We start from the raw sequence: 22,818 nt of genomic DNA, 5'->3' as shown, positions 1-22,818 counted from the left end.
GTCTATGGGATTCTTTAAATACAAGATCATGTCATCTGCAAAGAGGGAGAGTTTTATTTCTTCTTTGACATTTTTCATTTTTATACTTTTTTTGTCTTTTGTGGGGTTTGAACTCACAGCCTGGGCACTGTCTCTGAGCTTTTTCGCTCATGGCTAGAGTTCTACCACTTTGAGCCACAACTCTGGTTATTTGGTGGTTATTTGGAGCTAAGAGTCTCACCGTCTTTTTTGCCCAGGGTGGATTTGAACCGCAATCCTCAGCTCTCAGCTTCCTGAGTAGCTAGGATTACAGGAATGAGCCACCAGAGCCCAGCTCATTTCTTATTTGAAGCCATTAAATATGGCAGTGTTATTGATGGTTTGTTTAGGTATAGACTGGTTGTTATGAAACTACATTTTGGAAGAAGTAGTTTTGTTAAAGATTTGGCTAACTGCCCTTTGATATAAGATAGATAAGGAAAAATGTATTATTTTTAATTTAAGTTAAAATTATAATATGCTTTAAAATAGTCAAACTATATATTTGGTTTTATATAACAATAGCACTTAATAATCAGTATCTAATATGTTGAGTATAATGTACCATACTTAGAAATTTACATGAATTATTTTATTTAATATTCAACATATCAAAGTTTTCTCTATTTTACAATGAATTAACTAAAAATAATGGAGGATAATAAATAAATTTACATGTAATACAGTACTTGTCCAAACAGCAACAGAGTATGTAATTTTATTGAGTTTTTCCAGAGAAACACTGAACTAATAAGATATACAAGTTATTTATATAAGTCGAAATCAGTAGGATATTTGAGCAGGATAGAAAATGAGACCAAATTTCTGTTTCATAGTCTTGAAAATAAATTCTTTCTTAAAAAAAAATCTTAAAAAATAAATAAATAAAACAAAAAAAGAAAATAAATTCTTTCTTATATAGAAAATCAGTTTTTGTTCAGACTATCAAATTGGATTGGATGATCCCAATTGACATTATTGAGGAATACCATTTATCATTTACTTAATATTAACTGATAATAAATCTTGACTCAACATACCTTCACAGCAACAGATGGACTGATGTTTGACCACAATTGAGCATTATAACTTAGCCAAATTGTTACATGGATCTTAACCACGATGCAGAATAAAAGTAGCATGAGTAGCTGTAGAATTTATATCTCTTGCATTGTATTGTTTACTTTGTTATGCAAAAATACTGTATAATCTTGCTAATAATTCAGTTGATAAGATTGATGATACTGCCTCAAATGTCACATTTAGTTTCTGTGGCCAGAGGACAAAGGTTCTTCATAGAAGCAGTCACATGCAGTCAGGTGGTAACATGTTAGACTTAAATTTTGATAATTGGTCAGTTCATCCTATTTCATGTAGCATATACCAACAGAGAGATTGATAGAAACCTACAAGGAACCAGTTATTTTTTTATTTCTTCAAATACTAACTCCTAGTGCTTATTAAATGAAAATAAAAGCCCATACAATTATCTAATACCTATCATCATTTTCTACTAACTGGATCACTGAATTACAAATCTTGAAAGCACAGGTCTTATTCCCTTTAACATTTTTTATTCTTTTTTTTCTTTTTTGGTCGGTCGTGGGGCTTGAACTCTGGGCCTGGGCGCTGTCCCTCAGCTCTTCAGCTCAAGGCAAGCGCTCTACCACTTGAGCTACAGCGCCACTTCCGGTTTTCTGGTGGTTTTTTGAGATAGGAGTCTCACGGTCTCTCCTGCCAGGGCTGGCTTTGAACCGCGATCCTCAGATCTCAGCCTCCTGAGTAGCTACGATTACAGGCGTGAGCCACCAGCGCCCGGCTTTTTTATTCTTTATTATATTTAAGTAGCTGAACAAAGGAGTTGCCATTTAAAAAGCAATTTATGAATATATCATCTATAACACACCTTGATCAGTGTCACCCCTTTCAACAGTCTCACTCTTGCCTTCCAACTTGCCCCTTCCCTTGCTTTTATTAATTTTCTTAATATTATCTTTAAGTGGTCGTTGAAAAAAGTTGCCATGTGACAAAGTAGTTTATAAAAACAATATATCTGATTGATCTCACCCTTTTCTTAAATTTGTAGGATATACACTAAATTCTTGACGGCATTCCCCTCCCCCAACCTTTTCCTCTTGATCCCTGCTGCCCCCAAGTATCTATTTCCTGGGGTTATGTATTGTACTGATTATTTCAATATAGGGTCTTACTATTTGTGCTCTTCTACACGTGATCATGATCTGCCTAACTTTATGCTTTCTACTGTACTTAAGATGGAAGACGCTAGCCACCACATCCAGCTTCCTCCATTGAGATAAAGCATGTTAGTTAACCCAGAACGGCTTGATACTGCAGACTTCTCGAGCTCAGCTTCATATGTAGCTGGGTTAACAAGAGTGTATCATAGTACTTGGATTTTAGTTGAATATTTGTGTATGTTTAGGCTGGCCTCAAACTAAGACCCTCCCAATGTCAGCCTTTTAAGTATGTAGGCTTACAGAAATGTGCCACCAGTGCCTGACTACTTTGGTTATTTTTTGGAGATAAGGGCTTGCCTTCGGCTTGTGTTGGCCTGGATCACAAACCCTTCTATTTATGCTAAAATAAGAAGCCTGTTTCTACTGTGCCAGATTTTTTTGTTGAGAATGGTTCTCACAAATTTTTTACTCAGGCTAACTTTGAATCATAGTCCTCCTAATCTCAGCTTCCCAAGTATCCAAATTAAAGGCATGAGCCATCATGATCAGAATACAATAGATTTTTTTTAAATTGTATTTTATTGTAAAGATGCTGTACAGAGGAGTTACGGTTACCTGAGGAGGACAATGAGTGTATTTCTTATCAAGCATTGTTACCCCTTCCCTTGTTGTTCTCTCACTATGATAATTTTTATGGGTAATAAACTGCTTAGTTCCTCCTGACTATGACATTGTCAGGGGGAACTAAAAATTGAGGTTTCACAATAGAGTGGCTATTAATCACTTTATTCACCTTACTGGGCCACTTAACTATATTTGAAAGTTTCCCTAAAACACTATATTAAAACACTTCTCTTTCCCTGTTGCCTGACTGACCTCACATCCTGCCATGCATATTCGTAGCTAGTGGTCACTCAGAAAGATCCATCAACCCATTGTACTTGTATGGTATCCCTGCTGACTGATCTGCTCAGGTATTTTTAAGTGCCTTCCCCATAGAATTTGAGCTCAATAGCTATGTGCATATGAGCATATAAAATGATGCTTATCAAAATGAGCTCCAAGTAATGGAAACAAGAGGTTTTTTATTTTACTCTGTGTGGGTTTTTTTTCCTGCTTTTCCTCTTCAGTCACTGTTTTTTTTTTTATTTCTGTAGCTTTTGTCTTGTACATAAGTTTATCTGATTTGGAGAGGAAAGGAGGAAGCACAGAAATGGTGGGACAAAGGGTGAACTAAGTCAGCAGTGATGATACTAGACACTATGTTGAAAATGAACTATACAACTTGGGGGAGGATTGGAGGAAAAAAATTGGGAGAAAGGGAAGAGGTGTCCAAAAACAATGTGTTCAATACCTGACTTACATAATTATAAACTCTCTGTACAATTAAATTTTTTAACAAATAAAAAAATATATTCTTCTCTGAAAACTCCAAGCTTTAACTATGCTCCAACAATGCACATAAATTTCTTCCTTTTTGATGTGATGATGATAAACATACGTGCATTTGACAAAAACATTAGAGCTTTAATCAATACTAAGAGCACTATGATTGGTTGTGTGATTTATAGGCTGTGTAATCTTGAAAAAATAGTTTTACCTTTCTGATAATATATTCTCATGCTTAAATGGAGTAAATATCTTCTATCTCATTGTTACTGTAGTGTTAAAAGAACAATTGTGTACAAAATGCTTAACACTAATGCCTAACACATAAGAAGTCGTTTATGTGTTTATTGCTTTTCTTTTTTTCTGTAGTGCTTGCAAAAAACTTTGAAATGCAAAAAACTATGTATAATCTATTGCCATTATTCATTTTATCAACAGACAAGTCTTGAGCTCTTATTTGTGCTATCACAGTGGTGAATAAACTTACTTTATTATCTGATTAAAAATTGATGCTAGATAAATAAGTGAGCTACAAATACAAACTGTGGCAAAGACGAAAATGAAACCTACACAGTACTTTGAAGGAATACTTATATCAGAGATATTTATTTTAGATTAGGAAGTCAGATAACTTCTTGGAAAAAGCCCTGTTTATTTTAAGACCTAAGGGATTGTTAGCAAAGGGGTCAGTGTAAACCATTAAGGAGAGATATATTGTAAGAACTCAAACTTCAAAAATTAGCAAAAGAAACCAGTGTGTGAAGAGCTTAGAGAGAAATGGAGAGTAATGTCTTGAAGATGATGTGGGAGGTTACTATTTATAACAGATGATCTAATTCTTGTAGATCATATTAAGGGTTTGTGACTTTATTCTAATTAGCTTGAAAAGATGAGTAACAGGATCTGAATTACCTCTTTTTTTTTTTTTAGATAGTCCAGGTGTTTGAACTCAGAGCCTCATGTTTGCTAGTCAGATTCTCTACCACTTGAGCCAAACCACCAGCCCCCCTGATTTATTTTTATTAAAGAACAGTCTGGCTAATATATGAAAATATACACTGCGGCATATAGGAAAATACGAATCGAAATGTCACAGATTTCTGTAGCATTTCATGGCATTTTCTATCTAGTTTAATCCCACTTTCTCATTTTTTTTGCTTTTATCTTTATTAAAATTCTCCATGGAGTATCACTTAGTATTTTATAGCCATGCAAAAATGTCTGTCCCTTCCAACACACTTAAAACTTCCCAAATTTAGGGGCTAGCTGGTAGTTTTTTTTCATATACATGTTAAAAAATACATGTTAAATCTAAAGGGATTTTATTTCTGTAATATTATACTTGCCATTTTATAAAAGAAGGTTCAATTTTAACATAAAAATCCTTTTACTTCTGTCATTTCATTCAGTGAAACTAGTGGCATTGATATATTTTAACATTTGAACTAATATTGTTGGTCCTTCTTTCTTGAGGAAAAGCTATAATTTGAAGAGTCCTGTGGGTGTATGTTTCAAGACTCAATGCTGGTATAAAATATTCAGTGTACAGTTTATATTTACTTTAGCTTTTCAGATCCTATTTTTTATTGGTTACAATTATGACCAATTATAAAATATCTTTGAGCAGGCCCTTCAGGTAAGAGGCCTTTGTGTATTATCTTAATTTTTATTATATTTTTTCATGTAAACATTAGTATTGAGGTTTTATTTCCTGATAAGATCTGGTATTAATAGACATTTAGTGAACTCAGCCATATTTTATTAATAACTTCTAGAACTTCACACCTAATGTCTCACTTTCATTGTGACGGTTTTCTACACTGGTTATTATTATCATGTATATGTTACATATTATTGTTCTACAGGTAAACTATACCTCAGATTATCCATATTTAGATTCTGCTTCTGGCCAAAATGAGACAATTAGTTTCCATATCTAGTAATAACTGGGACACCTGGGTGTAGCTAGAGGCTCCTGCCATTTCAGTTTGAGTGGATGCCCTTCATTTTAGCACTACATGTTATTTAACCTTTCTGGCCTTACCTAGACCTTGGTTATTATCATATCTTTACCTTCAATAACTTGTATGAGCATCCTCTCTTGTAAGACACTAAAGCTACTTTTAGGAAGGATATTTTTCATATCAACTGAGAAGATGATGGAAATAACTTGTTCCCTGATCTCAATATCTTAATGGTTCTAAATGGTTCCTTCCTTCGTTCCTTCCTTCCTCCTTCCCTCTCTCCCTTCCACCCTACCTCCTCCCTTCCCTATCTCTCTTTTCTTTCTTTCTTCTATTCAAGTTCCCTACCCCAAGCCTTTCTGCAGCATCCTAAAATATCTGATTCAAAAGTAATATAAACGTGAACCTTTGAGATTAAACTTATAAGGTTCTAATTAGTTGAGGCCACTCATTTTAATTATTACAGTAGATAGTAAATTTTAAATCTCAAGTTAGGTACAATCTTTATAACTTCCTGAAGGAACAAACAGAAAAATCAAGGATGTTGCCGTAGTTACTACCATTATTACAGGTGAATAGTATGCTGTCCTGGCATTGAATAATGTAGAAGTAACTGGTATAGAAGAAAATATATTGCAGGATGACAGGGCTTAGAAGATGGTCAAAATTTATTTTCATTGATTGAACTCTTAAGATAGGTCACATTGGAAAGAACTCAGAAATGTTGATCAATAGAGATTGAATGGGTTATAAACAAAAATGATCCTAATAATTTCCTAAAAATATCTGGATTTTTTAAGATTAGGATAATTATTTTGATCTTTTGGAATTAAGACACTATAAAATTCATACAATTAGATATTCATAAATTAATCAAATGAGTCTAGTGAAAAAATTCAATATACATATAAAAATAACCAATTGCACAAATATTAGACTCTTTTCATAGACATAGAAGAGTCTTCAGTTGTTTTTATATTTTTTCTTTACAAAATGAGTATCTTTTAATTCCTACATTAATTACAAATGGCATAAAAATTTTAAATTTTGACAATTTGAAACAAGTTCCTGAATGTCATGTAAGGTTATCATAGCCCCTGTTCCTTAATTTCGCTGCTAATAAAATATGCACTAACTGCAAAAATAAAAATAAAAATCTTTTTTTCAAGCAGTAACATTGGGTGACTTAAAATACTCTAAAGTATTTTTATTGGATTATTGAAGACCTTACACTGTTCAGCTGGTGAGATAAATCTCTGAATTCATTTACTCAGATTTTTATTTTTGCAATTCTTCTTTGTGTTTTAGATGTTTTCATTGAAATGTCATTCATGTTCTCTAAAGCAATATGCTCAACCTATTGTATTTTTACATGAAAATATGTACTAGATATTTAAGAATTTGACTTCTAATAGCTTTTTCTACAAATATCCTCTTATATAACTATATTTTTTTTACTACAAATGTAAGGAATAGTTTACAGTGACATTGTATGTTACTGGCCCACAGAAACTGTAGAATTAGATGGTGAAGTATGCTTTAATATTTGTGCTCATAAGTAGTTTAGTGTGATTTGTCAGAACTGAGGCTTGTCTGTTTAGTTGGAAAGATCCATTGTCCTGGAGTGCTATATTTTGAAGTCATCTGTCAAGGATACTTGCAGAGAGAAAAGACTATTTATGTTTATGGCATTTTAAGTAACTGAGTTATACCCTTTGGAATATGAAAAAAGCTTGTTTACTGTCATCACTGTTCATTTAATCCTGAGACCTTGACATAATAGCATTCCTCATAAATCTTCCTGTGGGTAGTTCAATAAAGCAGATGAACATCAAAATGTAATGATTGTTTCAGCTCAAAGAATTAACTGTGTAATAGAATAAATACAATCCAGACAGGAAATAGCACCAAGGCATTCTACCAATTCACTAGAATGCTATAATAATAATGCTAAACTAAAAAATAATTATTTGTTTTAATTTCTGATCTACTTAGTGATATTATTTATTGTCTTTAATAGTTTATTAAGATAAAGTGATGAAATTATAGGAATTATATATGAATTACAACTGGCTTTTTAATATTGTTAATATGTTAATTTTCATTTTTTGAATATGTTTATTATCTTTAAGTAGTTGTACAAAGGAATTGTAAACTGGCATATGAATACAGAACCTCTTCATCAAGGTCACCCCTTTCTGCATTCTCATCCACACTCCTGCCCTACCCCTTCCTTCATTTTTCCTAAGTATTAGGTTATGTAATGGATTTTTTGCAATTTAACAATGCATTTATATATGTAATGTATCTTGATCTGTGTCCATTCCTTCACCTTCCTCCAACCAACCCCTTCCCTTATTTTTCTCAGTTCTGTGGTATATACAGTGCTTTCTTGCCTGCATTCTTCTTCCTTTCCCTGTTCCTTCTTCTACTGGTTAATTCATTTATAACCCCTTACATACCACCCAGTTTGTTTAATTATAGATGTGTAGGATGTTCTAGCTCTCACAAATTTAAAAAATGCAGTCTTTTTCTAAAGGCAGTTTATATTTATATTTATATATATACTTAATTATATATTAAAATATCTTAATATATATATTCTTAAAATATAAAAATAATAAAAGTTTAAGGCTAGGAATGTGGCTTAGTGGTAGAGTGCTTGCCTGGTATACATAAAGCCCTGGGTTCAATTCCTCAGTACCACATACACAGAAAAACTTGATAGTTGCACAGAAAAACCTAGTAGTTGCACTGTGGCTCAAGTGGTAGAGTGGTAGCCTTGAGCAAAGGAAACTCAGGGACAATGCCCAGGCCCTGAGTTCAAGCCCCAGGACTGGCAAATAATAATGGTGATGATGATAATAATGATAATAATAATGTTTGTATGAGAATATTCTAATAAGGTTGTGGTATATTTGTATTACATTTCTTACTGATTTTCTTCATATTCAATTTTTGATGTTTATTATTATGTAATTCCTCAAACATGACTTTTTAAATTTAATAGTCCCAGTTAAAAAATTTAGGTCAGGGCTGGGAATGTGGCTTAGTGGGAGAGTGCTTGTCTTGCATGCATAAAGCCTTGGGTTTGATTTCTCAGTACCACATACAAGGAAAAAGCCAGAAGTGGTGCTGTGGCTCAAGTGGTAGAGTGCTAGCCTTGAGCAAAAAGAAGCTCAAGGACATTGCCCAGGTCCAGAGTTCAAGCCCAGGACTGGCAAAAAAAAAAAAAAAAGTCAGTAGAACATTCAAGTAAAAGAAAACTTACCATATACCACTACTGGAATTTTTAATGAAAGGAACTAAATTTGCTTAGCACTTGGTGATTATTATTCTGTATTTCAGAGCCCACATTCCTAAACCATAAGAAATACAACTCTTAACACCATCTGAAAAACTAAGTGCTCTGAATACCTTTTGCTTAGATATAGATCTGTAAGTTAAAACAATTCTAAAGCAAGTTACATGTGTCACTGTTTTCATATGTTAATAAAAATGGCAGTTTAGTTTGGAACAGTAAAAGTACTATACTTTTTTAAATATTTTTATTATAAAGATACTGTACAAGGGCTTACAGTTACATGAATAAGGTAATGAGTACATTTCCCATGGAGCATTGTTACCCCTCCTTTGTTTTTCCCCTACTATCCCTTCCTTCCCCACCTCCCCAACTCCTTCCTCCATGACCCCTCCCCCAAAGTTGTAAAGTTTGTTTTCAACATAGTATCTTGTACATCTCATTGTTACAATGGGTCAACCTGTATCCTTGTTTCAGCATTTTATTATTTCCCTTCCCCTCCCCAAATTAAATAAATGTATATACAAGATGAAGATGCAGGGCACCAGAATCAAATACAGTGACAACAGGGGTTATACTATGGGGGAAGAACATACAAAAGAAATAAAATCACATAGTACATTAAAAACAGAAAACCTCTTGTGTCTATATCTTGGAGTTCATTTCACTTAGCATATACTCTTCTTTTTTAATGAAATTTTATACTTCATACCCTAATGATAAGTTCTAATCACTATAATTTTTTGAAATAATGTGAATTTTGTAAAAAAATCATAGAAAGTCTTATTATTATAGAAATATATGTATATATAGCTGTAAAGATCTTGTTAGTATTTTTAGTTTTTGTTGAGTTTTTTGTTAAGAAGCCTGTTAGACAAGAGATCAAGCATTAATACAAGAGAGTCTAGTATCTTTATTAATTTAATCAAGGTTTGTTTTTTCTTAATCCTCCAAGAAAGATGGCTGACTTATTCCAGTAAATACATGGTCACATATTTGGCATCAGATTGAGTCAGTTGTACCTCAGAAATATTTTTAGGAGTGTTTCAGTGTGACCTAAAGACATATATATTTGATTTATATAACTTACCTGGAAACTACAAATTGTAATAATTTACTTGGGGACAATGTTAGAAACTGTTTCCAAATAGTGTTCTTTTATTAATATTATCAGTATTCAATAATAGTTACCAAAATTTAACCAAACACTTTATATGCAAAGATACTGTTCAGAACTAGGGAATTGGATATTACATAAATAGCAGTTTTATGCCTTTTGAGTTTTAACATGAATCTTAAAAGATAAATACAGATGAGTTTTGAATGAAGAAAAACTTTTGAAGGCTATGAAATAAAATATGCTAAATATAAACTATCAGACAGACATTTTAAAAGGTTGTAAACTAGATTTATGAACAAAATAACCTGATTGTTTCTTAGGACACTTTAATACATGTCACTAAGCAGTAGATTAACACATACCTTGATAACTTCTTTTGGAAGTTAAGTTTTTGAGCACTAATAGATGTTTAAAATTTCTTTCTTTCAGTAAATTTAATAGTGTCAGAACCAGAAACAAGCGAACATTGTAGCATTAATTCAAGAAGCAAAGTAAAGACAACTTTGCAATTGTTCTCTTGAGCGGATTCATGTCTATTACATCTAAGTTTAGTTTAAAGCAAAGCCTATGAATCTATCATGATGATCATATATCACATTTAGGTCCTTTTACTGTATATCTAAAATAAAAAAATAAGCGAAATCCAAAAGTCTCAAGTTTTATCAAATACTTGTTAAATAAGTGAATATTAATAATTGGTAAAGTGAATGTTAATCATTGGTAATATATTTAAAAGGAAAACCAAGCTTACTTGTAAGCCAGGCTGTGTGGGAGGCAGAGACAGGAGGGTTGCAGATGAAGGGTCCTTGGGCAGAAATCAGTGAGACCTTATATCAAAAGCAAACCAAGCATGATGGCATATTCTTTTGGTTCCAGTTACTTAGAAGGTTGAAGTGGAAAGTTGAGGTTTGAGGTCTTATTGTAATATTCTATCTGAAAGTCAAATTATAACCCAAAATGATCTCTAGGAAGATGGGATGTTTGATTATTACTAAATTCAATGCCAGAGGAAGAAGTGAAGGAAGAAAGGACAGAAGAAGGTAGAAAGGGAGGGAGAATCTAGTTTACCATTATAATTTAAATATGGACATTATTATATTTGTTAAAATACCAATTTATTTATTTCAAAACCACAAAATGTGTGTAAGCTTTAAAGATGCCTTTTTGATTTTAATTACTTACATTATGGTTTCTGTACTTTTTATTATTAGCAAAATAAAAATTCATTGATAATGGATTTTTACAAATGCATAAAATACATAGCTAGAATATTTAGCAAAAAAAACTTTTTAAAGTAGAAATGTGGCTGAATATTTTATATTTGTAAAAGTCTTCCAAGAAAAAATAATGCTATAAAATCAGAAATTTCACCTGTGGTTTAAAACTTATGCACAGTATTTTTGTTGTTGTTTTCATTTCTTGGCATTTAACTGAATCTCTTGGCATTTGATTGTCCTTCATTTGTAACTACTTTCCTGGCCTTTCCACCATGTAACTACTTTCCTGGCCTTTCAAAGAAATAGATGTGTAACTTTGAACATCTCTGTTGGGCTCTTTGCTTCTTAGCTCCACAAGTCTAATTTAAAATTCATGATACATACTTACTTAATTTTTGATTTATGATCTAAAACATTGTCTTAACTCAGGAACCTTTAGTCATATGATCTCAACTCTAGGCCATTTTATATTCCATATTGTGTATTTGCTCAACAAGTTTTTAATACATTTACCAAGTGAAATTTAAGAAAGTTAAAACATTTCCTTATGTTTGTTAACAAAAAAAAGGAAATCTTGGGAAATCTATTTATTCAAAAAACAGGATTACATTGTCATCTTAAACCTTTTGTTTTTTCTTCCCTATACTTTAACTGAACCCATTGTTAAACATACATTCATTCTTTATATACACTAAGTGAAAGGTATGTAATCCAAATAGAGTATATTATTATGTCCCTGCTTTGCAAATACAAAATAGTAAATTGATTTTTATTCTGAGAAATGTCTGAATCGTAGTATATGGAAGGTTAGAGTTTATAACAAATGACCAAAGTTTAGTTTTGTAATAATCAGTTACCTTGAATATGTTGTCAGAAAATTAAGAACTTTCAGCAAAAAATAATAGGCATCCTCACTTTTCTTAGTTCATAGTTATATAACCTAATACAGCTTAGTTGTTCCTAGTTGCTTAATAAATCAATTATTGCTACTTGGTTTGAAATATGGTGCCTCTGTGTTAAATAGTAGGAGGGAAAAATGTCTAACTAGGTTCAGTTTGTCCATAATTCAATAGATACTATAAATTATAAATCTATTTTTATTTGTTACTTCCTTCTTACTTTCACATTTGGTCAACAATGGGCTAAGGAAGGAAGAATACTCATTGTTTACATAATGAGCAGGTCACTTTTATTCAATGCTACATTAATTTTTTCACTAAGAGTACTGTTGTAAAGTACAGAGCCCTTAAGCATTATGAAGTTGCTGTCTGGTTTTGCTCATTGATATGGCTATTGTATTTGAATGTCTCAGTCACTCTAGAGTGAAAGGTTTCATCACTTCTTAAGAATGATGTTTCTTTCATTTTAAATTTAGTTACATTTAATTGCACTGTTGTGGTTTGAGATTCTATAAACATATTTAAGCCTGATTTTTCTTGTTTCTTTATTTAAAACTTACATCACTTAAACTAACATATAATTAGAGTGCTGCTATAATCCATAAAATCCAGATTTGTTTCCTTTAGCAAAAACCAAGGGCCAAATAAACCAAAAACTTTGGTGTCATGTGTATATTTTTTAATCATTTTTCTTTTCATCCATTATATAAATTATACCATTTGTCTAGAATTGCCCAAGAGCTAAGGAACAGTCACCAGAAGGCTGGAGTTATGGGGTGGGACTGATATGGGAGGAACAGAGTTTTCTCTCCTCTGGGGACTGAGACTGTTGAAGGAGAGGGGAAACCTACAATTATCAAGTAGATAGCAAAGGGACTGTGTTTCTGTAGGCACATGCTTCAGTAGAAAAAAGGTTAGTGCAAGTTTTTCTTGGGGTGCCTTTCTGAGCAGGCAGACAGCTTCTACATCCAGAAGGCTGTGTCTAGCATTCCTAGACCTCTTTTCATCCTGGTAGAAAGATAAAATCTATGATGACAATTAAGTACCTCCTCATCTTTTAAAAAAGAAAAGCTATTTTAAAAATCATATCAAATTTATACTCTAAAATAGCAAATGAGACAACATCACTACAACTATGAAAGTGACCTACAGATATGCCTGTATTATTGATGCTGGTATTGGACTAATGAGGAGCATGACCAGTCATAGTGAGGGTGAAGGAGGATGCAGAAAGAAAAAAAAAAGATGCTATTTTGAACACTAAACAGGGATTGCAGTGAGAGATGACAGAATCTGATTCCTGGGATGGCAGGGTCAGTTTGGATTGAACTGTTGAACCTGGAAATACAAAGCAACTCTGCTTTGAGGGTAAGATGTGACAGAATGTCTCTTTCTTGTGCAGCAACAGTCTCTATTCACTATGGCTTTTAAGGTTCATTTCCTTCAAATATAAAAGCCTTGACACTTTTACATCTAAGACATCTGGAACTCCTATAAACTTTCATATCGGAAGCAGCAGTGTGCTCTTTTATTCCATAAACTGGTTAATATTTGCTTCTTCCATTAGAATCTCAGATTCTAGCCATCTGTCTGCACCTGTCAACACAGGTATTTAGGTTTCCACTTGTATCTAGTTGTTTTTGTGGCCCAGTTCTTTACCGTATTCTATCATTTTGGAAACCATTTGACTCTCCCTACCTTTGTAGTGACTTTACCACAAATTTTGGTACTTGCTTCTGGTATAGTTCTGTCTCAGTGGCCTCTATTATCTCCTTTTTATTTTTCTAATCACAAGAAACAAACAAAACATGAACACACACACACACACACACACACACACACACACACACACGCACGTATATATTCCTCCTTCCTGAAACAGTTCTGGGATTTTTCAGTGAAATGTTGTTTTTCGGTTGTTTTTTGTTTTGTTTTGGGGGGGTCCAGTCGTGGGGCCTGAACTATAGGCCTGTCAACTGTCCCTCAGCTCATCAGCTCAAGGCTAATGCTCTACCACTTGAGCCACAGCGCCACTTCCGACTTTTTTCTTTTTTCTTATGTGGTGCTGAGGAATCGAACCCAGGGCCTCAGGCATGCCAGGCAAGCGCTCTACCACTGAGCCACCTTCCCAGCCCCTCAGTGAAGTGTTTTTATTCCCCATGTTTTTTATTAACATACATTAATTGTATATGGGGAGACATGCATATGATGCATGTATGCATCTTGATCAAACTGACTCCTCTATTACTCTTCCTTACCTCCTCCCTTCTTTTTTTCCCCTTTGTGTGTGTGTGGGGGGGGGTCAGTGTGTGTCAGTTCTGGGGCTTGAACTCAGGCCTAGGTGCTGTCCCTGAGTTTCTGCTCAAGTCTACCCCTCTACCATTGAGCCAGTTCAACTCCGGCTTTTTTTAGTGCTTAATTGGAGGTAAGAGTCTCTAGGACCTTTCTGCTCAGTCTGGCTTTGAACTTCATCCTCAGATCTCAACCTCCTGACTAGCTAGGATTACACTCAGCACCCAGCTCCCCTTCCTTTCTTAAAATAATACCATAGGCAAGTCACCAGTGCCTCACACCTAGCCAGTGAGGGGAGGACTGAGATCTGAGAATCATGGCTCAAAGCCATCTTGAGCAGGAAAGTATATGAGTCCCAAAAAAGCACCCAAAAGCCACAAATGGAGCTGTATGGTTCAAGTGGTAGAATACTTAGCTTTGAGCAAAAAAGTTCTGAATAGCTCCCAGGCCCTGAGTTCAAGCCCTGGGATAGGCATAAAAACAAAATAAATATAAGCCTGTATCAACATTTAAATAACTTCATCCATACTTTTTCTTCTTTCAGTTATATTTATGAACTCTTTTCATACGAACTCTTTTCATAGTGAGATTGTGGCTGAATTAAATTCTTTCTTCTATCCATGTGAACAAGAATACACATTATACTCATATCATTTAATCCATAAACCTTGCATCAGCAATTTTGTTGCTATTTCTTAGTTTTGGTCTTTATAAGGCCTGCTGATAATCACTTTAAGATGACAACTCAGAGGACATACATCCTTAGTATCTTTAAAAAAAACTACTATAGCTTTTTAGTTAGAGCATAGCTTTAAAGTTGGAATAACCAAAATAAAGTATGACCATTGGACTTTATTATCTTATTTTATTTTCAGGAACTTGGATATTCAGTGTGTTGAATGTTCATTTGTGTGTGTGTGTGTGTGTCTATCCAAACTAAGTTAAATCTATTTTTGCTTAACTCTCTCTCTCAAACATTTCAGAAGTTCTTGATTCCAGAAATCTCTTTTGGCTAGCTGACTGCTCTGTCTCTTCAAAAACTAAATATTTAAAATCTGTTTCTCCCTCATATACATAAATCTATTTTGCTAGTGGAATCTAAGAGATATAGAATGATTTCTTACTCATTAGAAACAATATCTGTATACAGATTTCAGGAAATATATGGTCATTCTAAACATATTTTAGAGATTTTTCTGTTATATAAGCCATATCATTATATTGGCTGGTAACTTTATAGCCCCAGCCTACAAAGTTAGCTTTGTAATTTTCCTTCACGTATTGGGTAAATAATACAAGTAAAATTGGGGTTTTGGAGGTCTTGAGTCATTTTACAAGTATGCCATATCAGTGAATTTGAATTTTAAACACTGAAATGGATCATAGATTCCCATAATAGAAGGCAAAGAGGCTTCAGTATTTTCTTTCTACTTCATATTAAAGTATAGCCAACCCACATAGAGAAGAGTGCATATATTATACCTGACTCCATGAGTTTTCAAAATGGAAAATATGTATGTCATTCCCACCCTGGATTTAAAAACAAACAAACTAGAGCATTGGTAACTCTCTAGAACTACTCACCCCCTGCAAGGCCACTAAGTGAAAACATTTGTATTTGAGTCATCTTAAGAGTCAGCATTGCCAGGTTCCAGTGGCTCATGCCTGTAATCCTAGCTTCTCAGGAAGCTGAGATCTAAGGATCACAGTTCAAAGCCAGCCCTGGCAAGAAACTCCGTAAGACTTTCATCTCCAATTAATCACAAAGCCAGAAGTGGCACTGTGGCTCAAGTGGTAGAGTGCTAGCCTTGAAGAAATAGAGCCCAGGCACACTGTTCAAGCCCCAGGACTAGCAAAAAAAAAAAAAAAAGTCAATATATCACTGAACTCACTACCCTAAGTTATAAAAACATATATTTATTTTACTTACTTTAATATTTAAATAAGTGGAATGAGGTAATATGAACTCATTTTTTCTAGCTTTGTGACACTACTTTATGTGTATATGCATATATCTTTATAGTTTTACCTTGTTCTTATAGGTACAAAAATGAATATAACTGCATGTATCTATTAGATAGGTTTTGGCTATTATGAATAGTGTTCCTATAAATTCTCATACATCTTTATCTTGGTTTCCTCTGTGTGTGTGTGTGTGTGTGTGTGTGCAAGTGTGCATGGGAGCCAATCCTGGCATTTGGACTTAGGACCTGGGCACTGTACCTAAGTCTTTGTGCTCAAAAAGAGTGCTCTACCATTTGAGACATAGCTTCTGGCTTTTTTGAGGGGAGGGGTAGTTAATCGAAGATGTGTCTTTCATGGACTTTTCTGCCCAGGTTGGTTTCAAACTGATCCTCAGATCTCAGCCTCCTAAATAGTAGGATTACAGGCATAAGCCACCAAAATCCAGCTGATTTCCATTATTTTTTAATGAATCCCTGCCTTTTTGTTGTGTGTGAAACTCGGAATAGAACTGATGAATCATAGTCCAGAGTTATATTTATTTTAATAATTACCAGTTTTCTAAATTGTTTAGTTGCTCTGTATTCTCTCCTACATTTGTCACTCTTTTTTTACATTAGCCATTCCAGCAAACCTATAAAGTTGAATACTTTTATCCAATAGCCTTTTGAAATTCACTCACTGATTATAACAATTTGTGCATCTTAGTAGATTTTCTATGAACACTAATTTATCTGCAAGTGCAAATACCTTCTTTTTGAACTTGCATACCTTTTTGTGGCTACTTTGCCTAAATGGCAATAATAGGAGACAGCGAGCTCCTGTTCTATATATTGTGAAGAATTAAAGATGTATAAAATCAGTTTTAGCCCCAGAGAGCTTTAAGTAATTTGTGAGAGCATACCAAATCTTAGATGTTGATAACATTAATTTAAAGATATATTTAGTATTTGAGTGAGGAATTAACTGGCCTGCATCTTTTCTAAGGAAATAGAAACAGGAAATAATTCCTGTTTCAAGAAATAGAACAGAGGTGAAACATCAGACTTGTTTGAAAAACATTATCCAGAATAACATATGAAAACAGTAGTAAAGATAAGACTGCACAGTAGAGTTCAAATTTAATCAAGAAAGATCTTGATTGCCCACCTAAAGATTAGACTCATTCTGTACAATTCAATTCTACAGATTAGGAAATGTATCTTAAGAGGACATGACCTGCCTTTAGTGATACTAAATCAGAACTGGGAATTTATAATAAAGAGAATATAGTCTTCCTGATCCTTAATAAATTTTCTGCCCCTTTCTAGTTTATGTGACCATTATACTAGTGTTACTTTATAGTCATAAAAATTTTGTCTTGTATTTTAAACATTATATATCTCTAATTATATTTTTCAGATGTAAAACTAAATTGGAAAAAGTAGAAAAAACAATTATTCTGTGGCCATGACAGATATAACAGGCATTCATGTAACATGATACTGAATGCTAAAACAAGGTCATAGGGCACTAGAGAAAAGGAAACAAGCAATATACTACCTCAGAGTGATGAATGTGAGGGGAAACATCTTATATAGTCTTCTAGCCAGGATATTTATCATTTAGTGTTGAAACCTGATGACATGATAACAAGGTTTATCTATCATAGCCATAGTCCCAAAATCCAATGGAATTACTTTATGATGACATCCTGCTCCTATTGGCTGGGTGCTTTTTTGTTTTTGTAATGTTCTTGTTATTTTAATATTTATGATAAATAATTTCATTAGTCATTATGTATGTGAGTGTGAGTGTTTTCTTGCAATATAGTGCAAACTGGCCTTGATGAGTATGTCAGATATATACTCACTGTGTATCCCACATTTGCCTTGAATTTTATATGCAGCCCAAGCTGGCCTTTGAACTCAATCTTTTTGTCTCAGCTGCTGAAGTGTTGTGATTCCAGGCCTGCACCATCATACCTCATCATACCTTGCGCACCCACACATATATGTATGTATGTATGTATTATGTATGTATACATGAATATACAAGGGTTATCATCACAGTCAGAAGTTCAGAAAATATAAAAGCATGAACAAGTAAGTACTCAGTAGATAAAAGGGTAATTGATAATTTTATTTATGTATTATGTATGTATGTATGTATTTTTGCCTGTCCTTGGGCTTGAACTCAGGGTCTAAGTGTTGTTCCTGACCTTTGTTTCTCAAAGCTAGTGCTCTACCACTTTGAGCCACTCTGGCTTTTTGTAGTTGATTGGAAATATGAGTCCTGCAGACTTTCCTAACCAGGCCATCTTTGAATCCTTATCCTCAGATCTCAGCTTTCTGAGATGCTTTCTCACTCACTTCTTTTTGGTAACAATACTGAAAGAGATTTACATTTTTGGATTATAATTATTTTGTTATTCACTTTAATAATAGTAATAATGATGATAATAAAATAATTAAAACTCAGTGTAGCCCATTTGATGGATATTTCAGATTTGTAGTCTTACTAGCAAAAATGAATAATCAGTCTAGTATTGACATTGCCACCTCAGCAAAAATTTTCTTGTGCCATCTGTCCTTTTCACAACCTCTGGATTAACAGGTACTGATTCATTATAAAATTAACTTTATAATTATTCCTTAAATGAATTAATATTCACAAATGGGCATCTTGCCTATACACTAATTATACATCAAGTTAGAATTTTAAGAGACTCATGAAAGAGAAGTTTATGCTTGGAGGTTAGAGGAGGTAAGCAAAACATTCATGAAAACCACCTCTCTAGAAAGACTCCTGAGTCAGTAAATTAGATGGTCTTTAAAATTAGGTTAGAGGACTTTTTAGAATGTTTAAGATCAACCAGAGTTGAGTAGAGAAGAAAGTATATTGTTTAAAGTCAGAAAGTAAAAGTTCTAGCCGGGCGCTGGTGGCTCACGCCTGTAATCCTAGCTACTCAGGAGGCTGAGATCTGAGGATCACAGTTCAAAGCCAGCCCGGGCAGGAGAGACCGTGAGACTCCTATCTCCAATAAACCACCAGAAAACCGGAAGTGGCGCTGTAGCTCAAGTGGTAGAGCGCTCGCCTTGAGCTGAAGAGCTGAAGGACAGCGCCCAGGCCCAGAGTTCAAGCCCCACGACCGAAAAAAAAAAAAAAAAAAGAAAGTAAAAGTTCTGTCAGCTAAGAACAAGTTGTGCTTTTATAGTTATAAACTGTAAGTGTCCTTGATACTTAAAGAGAGATAAGGAGATGGAATAGAAATTGCTCCTTAATGGTCACATAATGAGTCTAGAGGCTTAAATAGCTCCACAGGCTCAGGTAATTATTGTCAAGGTGAATGGTTGGAAATAAGTCCCCTAACTAAGCAATTAGATTGATATGACTGAAAGGAAAGGCAAAGAGAAGCATTTGATATTGTGGATGAGAAAGTCAAAGTAAATGTAGCCTAGATTAGAGGTATGCTCTTAGCCCAGAGAAAACAGTCACTAAAATGAGTTGTATTTTCTGCTGGGAAGACATGAAAGGATATAGTACATATGTACAAACTGAAAAAACAAAAAAGGAATAAAATTATTAATAACAAGAAAAACATAAACTTTTATCAGTATTGTGTGTGTGGATGGGTGTGCACATGTGTACATGCATACACATGCAAGCCTGCTCTAGGGCTTGAACTCAGGACCTGGGTACTATCCCTGAGCTTTTTTGCTCAAGGATTTCACTCTACCTTTTGAACCATAGCTCCACTTTCAGCTTTTTAGGTAGTTACTTGGAGATAAGTGTCTCATAAACTTTTTTGCCCATACTGGAGTTGAACTGGGATCCCAGATCTCAGCCTTATGAAAAGCTGGGATTACAGGCATGAGCCCCTGGGGCCCAGCTCTGTCAGTATTTTCTAAAAGCCAAGAGAAAAAATAATTTTGGTAGAAAGTACAAAATTGTATATTATTAATTATATTCTTAAATATTTCAGAAAAATTTATGTTCATGTTTTGGCTATTGAGTAAACTAGGCAGAAAGGTATTGACATATGATTTGCTTAGCAACATGAAAAACTTCTAGAACTAACCATGGTAAGTGGAAAGGAAACAAAACACGTAGCTTCATACTTCCTTCAGAAATTACTGTGGTATCAAAGGAAAGGTCATTAAGTATGATGAAAAATTGAATATACTTCTAGTTTTGGTGTGTGTGTGTGTGTGTGTGTTTTTTTTTGCCAGTTGTGGGGGCCTGAACTCTGGGCCTGGGTGCTGTCCCTTGGCTCTTCAGCTCAAGGCTAGCGCTCTACCACTTGAGCCATAGTGCCACTTCCAGCTTTTTCTGCTTATGTGTGCTGAGGAATCGAACCCAGGGCCTCAGGCATGCAAGGCAAGCGCTCTACCACTGAGCCACCTTCCCAGCCCCTGAATGTACTTCTAAATGTTATCATCATGTTGGTACTTTCCTATTGAACCATTTATAATGTTATAACTATTATTTATCCTAAACTGTTCCAAAGAAGTAGACTAACTCTGCCTTTTGGAAACATTACTATAAATTATCTCTGAGACATCAAATTCGTATTCTTGAGGTATGTAAGAGTAAAATTTATTCAATAATATATTCCCCACAATTTACTATTGTGGGGAATATAAAGACCTAGAAAGTTTCAGAGCTCCCCAACATAAAGAAATGAAAAATATTTCATGGGAAAAATGCTGATTATTCTCTTTGATCGTTATTCAGATATACAAGAATAATACATCAAATACATGAAGTCATCACACTGTACCCCTTAACTATATAAAATTATTATATATCCATTTAAAAATTTAAAAAAAATAGCATTTTTGTTTATTTAGCATTCTAGGTTAAAGTGTTTTATCTCTGGAACATGTTTAATACAATAATTTCTCTGTGATTGGCTGGCTGGTTGGCTAATTGGTTAGTTGGTTGGTTGGTTTGGGCCGTACTAGGTATTGAACTCAGGACATTACCCCATTCCCCTCAAAAATCTCCATTTTTGATCTTGCCTGTTTCATATTGAAAGAAAGGGACTGTATCCATTCAACTTGATGTGAATAATGTTCACAACAGCGCCATCCATGCACATGTGGAAAATGGCTTTTAGTAAATGACAAAATTTCTAAATGCAATTTCTCCATCCCGTTTTGAAAAATAATTTTATTTTTATTATTAATGTGTTGTACAGAGGGACTAACATTTCATAAGTCAGGTAATGAGTACATTTCTTTTTCTGGACAATGTTACCCCTTCCTTTACTTCTCCGTCTTTTTGACTTTTTCACAATATTTGATATAATTTTCTTCAGAAATTCACAGTAAATGTGATGATATTTCATATAATTATATTAATTTTTCAATAAGATCTGTTTTGTGAATATATGCTACCAACTACATATAATAGAAAACAAATAATTTTAAACAAAAATTCTAATATATATAATATAAATGACTAACTGTAAATTTGGAAAAAATTTTTAACTCAAGATTAGTCCAAAAAATATTTCTCCTTCAAGATTTTTAGTAGCATTTATAATAAAATACTAGTGGTGTAACAATAAATGTTTTCATTTTGTTTGCAAAATTTTATTTGTTTTCTACTTTAATTCCAGAATATGACAGATGAACTGAGCAAAATATCTATTTTATATAACATTTAAGAACCCCTGTTGTCACTGTATTTGATTTCGGTGCCCTGCATCTTGTAAATACATTTTTTCTAATTTGGGAAGGGGAAGGGAAATAGCAAAATGATGAAACAAGTATACAGGTTGACCCATTGTAACAATGAGGTGTACAAGACACTATGTTGAAAACGAACTTTACAACTTGGGGGGTGGTCAAGGAGGGAGGAGTTGGGGAGGTGGGGAAGGAAGGTATAGTAGGAAAAACAAAGGAGGGGATAACAATGCTTGATAGCAAATGTACTCATTACCTTACTTACATAACTGTAACCCCTCTGTAGAGTATCTTTATGATTAAAAAAAATGATATATATATAAAATGTAAGTCTTCTCTGCTTCCCAAATATTTCTACTGCAAGGTCTGAAATTTATTCAAAATGATTTATTTCTGTTTAATGTCACTTGTCTTTATTTAAAAAGTACAAATAACTTCTATAATAAGTAATAATCTGTTTCATCTCAGGTTTTTATGTCATTAAATCTAAATATCCAGAGTAACCTGTAATTCTGGAACATCAATCTTAATACTAACACCAAATTTGAGATACATATTAGATAATGCCAGGCTTGTTAAAAACTGAAAAGGACCAAAGTGAAAAGTAATCATTATTTCTCCAAATATAAAAGAGATATAACTCAATTTCTTAGTTAACTAGTTTCAACAATTATATTTGTAACAGGGATTAACTATCAAGGTAAATAAATCCAAATTTCATTTGATAATTTTACTTACTGAGCCTGTGTTTAAAAATATATTGAGGTTTTATGATTGTTGATAAAC

At 33.6% G+C, this 22,818-nt stretch overlaps 1 protein-coding gene across 1 annotated transcript in view; it reads left to right on the top strand.

Annotated features, from left to right (window-relative positions):
• The window catches only part of Nbea (neurobeachin), a 546,038-nt gene that overhangs the window by 271,429 nt on the left and 251,791 nt on the right, over positions 1 to 22,818 (top strand). Inside the window, exon 39 of the mRNA XM_013031451.1 lies at positions 13,674 to 13,714. Coding sequence (XP_012886905.1) covers positions 13,674 to 13,714 — 41 coding nt within the window. The remainder of the gene's footprint in view (positions 1 to 13,673; positions 13,715 to 22,818) is intronic.

This window comes from Dipodomys ordii, unplaced genomic scaffold, assembly GCF_000151885.1.
Source record: "Dipodomys ordii isolate 6190 unplaced genomic scaffold, Dord_2.0 Scaffold140, whole genome shotgun sequence".
Taxonomy (NCBI): domain Eukaryota; kingdom Metazoa; phylum Chordata; class Mammalia; order Rodentia; family Heteromyidae; genus Dipodomys; species Dipodomys ordii.
This window is presented reverse-complemented; position numbering and strand designations above follow the sequence as displayed.